Raw genomic sequence first — 6,998 nt, forward strand, 5'->3', positions numbered from 1 at the left:
CATTGTATTCTGTTTTTATTTACGATTTACACAACGTGCCAACTTTTCTGGTTTTGGGGTTTGTAAGACCAACGTTGAACTAAATGTTTTCAAATCTAAAGCTGCTTGTTGAAACTACATTTGTGATGACAACAGTGTGGGATTTTTTTTGGCAATTTTAATGTTCACCTTTTCATATCTGTAAATAACAAGAGTCAAGACATTTTTAAGACATCTTTATTATCCAACATCTTGAAKTTCTGCAACTACTGCACATTTGTAAAACCAGGAACAWTAATCCAAACAGTCCCACACGTCCACACTGTAGGTCAACAGTGTGGAGAATATACTGTAATCTTGTCAGAGGCTGGTGTGACAATAAACAGGAAGGGGTGTAAGGAAAGGTAAGTACATTGATGGTAGAGGGTAAATAAATTAACTTAATAAACAAGACAGGTAAAGTACTTTTTTAGCTGTTTGGTTTTTCCTAGCAGAGTATATTTTAACTACGTTTCCACAGCAGGAAGTTTTTTATTTGTTGTTTATTGTTAAACTGAAGTCATACTGTAATGTTTTAGACAACTTATGCTGATGTATGAATATTTTATGAATAATTTACTCATGTAGGTTATTCGATTTATTCCTAAGCATTACACCATGCATCTGTCCAAGAGACTTCTTAATAGTGTAAGAAAAATACGTATTCAATAAACTGAAGTCGATATTAAAACCCTCGTTGTTAAATAAAATGATTTGTAGAAGGAATCAAACCATACAACACCAGAATTCTGGAACTGAGTGAGGTTTATTGTCACCGAATCTGACAGGAAACCACACTGGCGAAAAACCAGGAAGTTAATCAATTTATACATGTTCTTCAATGCCTGCGTTCGCCCCCTACTGACCTACAGCTGAATCACAGGCATTCAGACAAAATTCTCATCTAATGTTCTCATAACGTTTAATTATGTGTTGTCACAGATATTTCGAACATGTAACTAATCTATTATCAGTCAAAACATAATTGATTAAACACTGTCAACATTATAAAAAGGAAAACCTAAGAATATAGTGTTGTGCTTCTAACATCAGTACTAACCTATAATAACTTCAAATTTCTTCAATAGATAGATTAAGATGGAATAGATTTCTTTTAATTCCCTCCTCAGCATAGACTTCTTCATTGTTGGACTAAGTTTTTATAGTGTGACAGGACCTTGAGGAATCTCTGTTAATAATCAGTCCTGCAGGGTAAACATTTGAACTTAATCACAAAAGGTGTTTATATTTTGTCTTTTGTGCGTTTGCTTATTTTAAGATTTATCTGTTGTGAGCATGTGCACAAAAATGTAAAATCCTGATTTGGCAAACTTCTTCTGTTTGCATTATAATAAAAACAATTTTGAATGGAGCTGCTGTTTGCCTTCCTGAAACCACTTTCAGAATCTGAATTTTTGTGGCTTTTCTGCGTGCAGATCCAGATGACCAGCTGAAGCTGACAGAAGACACGCGGCAGCTGGGGCTGGTGGTCTGCAGAGGGACCTCCGTAGTCCTGATCTGTCCTCAGGACGGCATGGAGGCCATACCAAACCCGTTCATCCAGCAGCAAGACGGATAACCTACATGCTGCTAAATGTCACACATTTGATTTTCTTTTGTCAGTTTTATTTTTGTTTAAACCATTACAGTACACATGTTTCAAACAAAAATTAAGAGTTTTAAGTTAATCATCAGCAAAATAATGCTCAAATGCACTTCAGTTTCATTTCTYTGCCATGTGCAAACTTTGAAGAACAATTTTCTTTTACGATGAGAGGTAAACTTTTTACTGTTCTTTGTTTTTTATAAGAAAATAAAATAGAAAATTTGTGTTCTGAGTATCACTTGTATTTGTTCTTTATTAGTTTGGGTGCAGCTCGGAGTGCTGTTTAAAGTTGTCAAAAGAAAAAAAAAGCAAAGTGACCGCAAGCTCCTGATGAGCATCTGTCGTCCCATTTGAGCAGCCACTCAGTGTCGACGTCCTGCTGAACTCTCTCCCCTCTGCAGCAACAGAAGAAGCGTTAAAAGGAATAAAGGGAGTGTCTGTTTGAAAATAAGCCACACAGGCTTGTCTGCAGACTCACAAAGACACATTTGTGACACTAACTCCTTTAAGTCGGGGTGTGGGGAGGATTGTGGAACTTCGCTTGTTTATCTTTGTTCTTTTGGATTATGAAAGAATTGTCTGCAGATTGTGGAATTAGACCAACACTRGGAAGAAGTTTCATAAATTTAAAGCTGGTTTCAAGCATGGAGACGGAGCAGTGAGTTATGAAAGTGGCTGGAGTTGTTAGAAAGAAGCTGTCCTGGTGAAAGGACTGATGCTTTGTCAGGTGTGTGTTGTAAAAGGTGGAAGAAAAAGGCCAAATTCCAGGAGCCTTGGCCCCTCCCCTGCTGCTCACTGACTGTCAATGGAGCACAAGCAGTCTTTGAGAAGGAGCCCAGAGCTCCACAGATCAGYATGCTGCCTTTTTATGCCACTCTTTAAATCCTCATTTTATTAAAGCAATTTTGTTTAGAGGAAATTGAACGTTTTTTTTTTTTCAGAAACTATGGAGCCTTTCTGGTGACAGGAGAAACGCCCGGGTGTAACCAAAGGGATCAGGCGCGGATGGAACGGGAGCTGGACGTGGGATTTCTGAGGCTAAACCTCTTTGGGTAAACAGAAGGAATGAGTTACCTGCGGGACGGACACGACACGCCCCGCGCTCAGGTGCAACAAATAGAGGACCTCTTGGCCCCCGCTGGCCCCAGCTTTCCAGCCGTCCTTCTGCTCTCATGTGCGCCTGGAAGCGCGCGCTCTCTTCGGTGTCAACTTTCAGAGTAATGAGAGAAGAAAGAGGTGAGTGCGGCTGCTTTGGGGGCTCTGAAGAAAGCCTGTATTGTTGAAGCTCGTGGAGGAACAGCCTCAAGTGGTTTTGCGATYGAGGAGAACATTTGGTGCCTTTTTACGCACCTTTTACGCACATCCAAACGCGTCATTATGCGCTCCTGAGCTAATGTCCTGTTTTTTCCCCATGCTTTTCATGGTTTAAATGTTTTGTTTTCTAACCACACGCGACCTATAAAAATATAACTGTTAAATTTTTTATTTATTTATTTCGGAATACATCATAATGTTGATATAATTTATTTTTTTAAGAGTTAAAAATTAAAACAGTATGTTTTATCCAATCCACAGTATTTAAGCACATTTTACACTGTGTGTAGTGTGCAGTATAATCCACAATATAGTGCACCGTTTATTGTAATCTTTCACAGCAAACTTTTACCTTTAGAATTTTACTTGAAACCAACAGTAAATTGAAGTTCTCAACTTTATTCATTCAACATATTAAAAACAAAACAAATCACGTTTTCTAAAAAAAACATGCTGAGAAAGTAATTGCTATAGTAGCACAGTTTGTATATTTTACTGATAAAGCTTGAATAAGAATAAAATATTTATTTAAAAGAATTGAATAAGTTTAGATTTGGATTCTTTTGTTCAAAAACCTCAGTTTACTTATCACTTTGTGTAATTAGGTTTTTTAAATGCTATTTTGTTCAAATTTTGTGAAATCCCTTCATTTTTTTAATAAGGAAGTGATGTGGTTGAAACATGAAAGATCCAGGAGYCCATCGGGAAGAGAAACCTAAGGATGAACTGATGAGTGAATGTTTCAGGCAGCAGAAATCTTAATGTGGACAAAGAGGAACAAGAAGAACCAGGATGTAAAAAATAAGCCCCTGCCGACCGAGGAAGTTACTGAGGTCAACAAATCCTACCAGCGGCTGCGGAAGGCTGGACTGAAGGAGACACTGATTATGGCAGCACAGGAGCAATCAAGTGACAGAACCAAGATCCAGGCTTGTAGCAGTCCAGCATATGAAAGCAGGAAAATGCAGGCAGGCGTAACRTTAGAATGCCATGAACAAGTAGGAKAATGAACAGGAACATCTSTGCTGGGCATGAACTGGGAATTCTGCAGTCAAAGTGGGAGATGCCACCATGAGTGGGGGAGAATAACAGGTCACGGGTGAAAAGATGTAACAATCTGAGCGACTGTAACATCAGGAGGATAAAAAAAAAACATTTAGGAATATTTACTAAGAATCCAGCAACATCCTCTGAGATCTCTGTCCAGAAGAGCTCAGAGACAGTAGCTACTGTACAGAACCCTGCAGTTCAAAGAAAACCAAAGTCTTATTCTTTAGGACAAGTGTTAATGTATTAGTGAATCTTTTAAAGTGTTAAGTGTTCTTGGACATAGGCTTCATACCATCCATGCATTATCTTTTACCTGCTTCTTCCTTTCAGGGTCACTGGAGGCCATATCCAGCAGTCACAGTGCGAGGGGCGGGGTACACCCTGGACAGGTCTCAAGTCCATCAGGGACACATAGAGACAAATGAGACAATCATTCACTCTCTCACTCACACCTGTAGGGACAATTTAGAGTTACCAATTAACCTAAAAGTCATGTTTTTGGTCTGTGGGAGGAAACCAGAGYACCTGGAGAAAACCCACACATGCACGGAGAGAACACGCCAACTGAAAGGTCAGGAATTAAAGTTAATCTGGAAACCTTCTTGCTGAGAGGCATCAGCTCTACAAACAGCCACAGTTCTGCCAGCTCCATCTCGTCATGGACATTATTAGTGTTACATAAAAGCATTCCTGCTGTGAGAAGTGTTACAGATGAAAGTTTCCAAAGAAAGGCAATCAAAATATATTTAGTGCACAAAGTAAGGGGATTAGTGTTTCGAAGRCGATTTCTTTTTTGTAACAATGTTTCTTGATAATCAGTCGTATTGTGGACACCTGATTGGCTGCACCTAGAGGTACCAGAAGCTCACAATAATAACAGCAAAATAAACTGTTTGGCAGAGAAGACTTTGCTCGTTTTTCATGTGCGCAACCCACACACTCAGCTCTACTGCTCATCCCGTAGATGCATGTTCCTTACAAATGTGGCGCCATTTAAAAGGGAAATTATCAGACTTTCCAACAATATAAAATTTATTACCAAGAAGCATTGTTAAAATGAAGAAATAATTTACTAAACACAACTTTCCTTACCTTTTGTGCCAGTTTATATAGTGCTATGCATCTTTCATAAAGTTCTCTGATTCCATTTGTATCTAAACCAGTCCTGGATCTATGTGTGGGTCAGGTTTTGGGATTTGGAGGCCAGTTGAATGTGAGCTGTGAGGTCGGCGCTGAGATTCCAACATGGACGTCAAGAAGGACGGAGGAGAAGGCTCGTGGTCGCCGTCAGGGATGCCCTCTGCCCGTCCCAGCCCCAACTGCTATAAGGCTATCGTCATCACCTGCATCTTCCTCTTCCTCATCATCGGCATCTTTATAGGCCTCTCTGTAGGTGAGTCAACACCCTGGTACGCATCAGTTAATCGTTTCGCATCTTCTCCAAGTGAACCAGCTTCTGTTTTTGTGTGATCTGTTAGCGTACCTGGTGCCGGAGCCTCAACATTTTTTGGAGACGGTRGAGCTTAAAGGTCTGAAGTACGACCCGGCTCTGCAGGATGAGAACTCTGGCTTCTCCGTACTTCTTACAGCAACTTTAAAGTCCAAGGTGAGTTGGATTTAAATCAAAGGGAAAATCCATATTTTCATTTAAAAGGTGCTCAGTTGTCACTTATCCTGTTCTTCTAGATTAAAGACATCTTCATGGCCTCCTCTGCATCAGATAACTTTGAYGATTGCAACATTGTTTCGTATAGGTGAGTGAAAACTGCACTCTGTTCACCATCAAAAGCATCTAAACATAAAATGTTTTGGGTTTATTTTTCTTCATCTTCCCAGTAATAATGACGGTGATGTGATGGCAACATTAAGACTGGTCTTCAAGGTGTCCAAACTCCAGCAGTATTCAGAAAACTTTGTCCAAGACCTGCTGAGAACCGGGTTCAACTCAGCGATGCACGGAAAACGTCTAAATGTGCCRGGGTTTGGACAGATCGGTGCTATCATCATGTTAGGTTAGTATCGTCGTGAGCCGAACATCTGAGGTACTGGACGAGTGTGGGGAACACAATAAGGACCATTTGTTGTCTCGTGGCTTTAACTGCGTCGCTAAAATTATGTTTTTATGCTCCTTTTTTTTGCAGGAGCCACCAGGAAGTCCTTTTATGTCATTGGAGATGAGATGCTAGGTGAGTCAGCTCTCGTGTGTAAGAAATATGTTGCATTGGATTATTTTGTGGTAAAAACTGTGAAATAACAGTGAAAACATTTAATGTTTTACGCTCACGCTCCTTTGTTAGTTACATTAGTATTAAGTCTTAAACCAACCTAAAGCTTTGGTTGTATTTAAAGAATACAGRGTAGTGTCCTTGATTTGTAATAGTGCTCCTCTTTTGGCTAACATGGTTCATTTTTATGAAAACCTTCTTTTTTCATTTATACATTTAATTCCTATGATTTATTAACTTCTTCAGCACCAGTGGGTTTCCTTGAAGTTTGTGCTTGAAAAAACATGTTGGAATGTAACTGAGCGTGTCTCMGCTTTGTTTTGATACMAAGATTATTTAAAGTAGAGTTTGTAAATGATAACACTTGGGAGACTTTATCAGAAGTGTAAATATCACAGCAGCTGCTATTGTTTCAGAGATAGTGAGAATGGAATAGCCTGGTTTGTCAGCATTATGCATAACTTTTTTTAAAATAATATCACGAATAAGGGTAATTTTTTTTAAATACAATAAATTCACTTGTGGACAATAACTGTGCAGAGAGTTGTGCTGTTAAAGTAAACTAGAGCAAAGGTTCAGAAGTTTTAGTGAAGAAATAACTCGTCATTTTGTCAATCTGCACAGGATGGACCATTTTGGTTCCATTAATAAATGTTAAGAATAGTTAACTTTTGCAAATGAAAACCATCTTTTTTATTACGTGCCTGAAAAAACTTGTTTTTTAAACAATTATTTTAATTACCCATACATTTGTTTTTCACCCTATTCGTATAAAATAGTGAAAA

General features: G+C 38.8%; 2 protein-coding genes across 2 annotated transcripts in view; both read left to right on the forward strand.

The window, feature by feature from the left end:
- The window catches only part of lsm7 (LSM7 homolog, U6 small nuclear RNA and mRNA degradation associated), a 6,406-nt gene extending 4,549 nt beyond the window's left edge, over nt 1-1,857 (forward strand). The window contains exon 4 of the mRNA XM_014000580.1: nt 1,455-1,857. Coding sequence (XP_013856034.1) covers nt 1,455-1,597 — 143 coding nt within the window. The 3' untranslated portion in view covers nt 1,598-1,857. The remainder of the gene's footprint in view (nt 1-1,454) is intronic.
- Nucleotides 1,858-2,565: 708 nt separating this feature from the next.
- Nucleotides 2,566-6,998, forward strand: part of tmprss9 (transmembrane serine protease 9) — a gene marked incomplete at its 3' end in the record, with an annotated part of 17,144 nt that continues 12,711 nt past the window's right edge. The window contains 6 exon segments of the mRNA XM_014000536.1: nt 2,566-2,860; nt 5,175-5,381; nt 5,467-5,594; nt 5,675-5,742; nt 5,825-6,000; nt 6,130-6,174. Coding sequence (XP_013855990.1) covers nt 5,234-5,381; nt 5,467-5,594; nt 5,675-5,742; nt 5,825-6,000; nt 6,130-6,174 — 565 coding nt within the window.

The sequence above is a fragment of the Austrofundulus limnaeus genome, unplaced genomic scaffold, assembly GCF_001266775.1.
Source record: "Austrofundulus limnaeus strain Quisiro unplaced genomic scaffold, Austrofundulus_limnaeus-1.0 Scaffold8, whole genome shotgun sequence".
Taxonomy (NCBI): domain Eukaryota; kingdom Metazoa; phylum Chordata; class Actinopteri; order Cyprinodontiformes; family Rivulidae; genus Austrofundulus; species Austrofundulus limnaeus.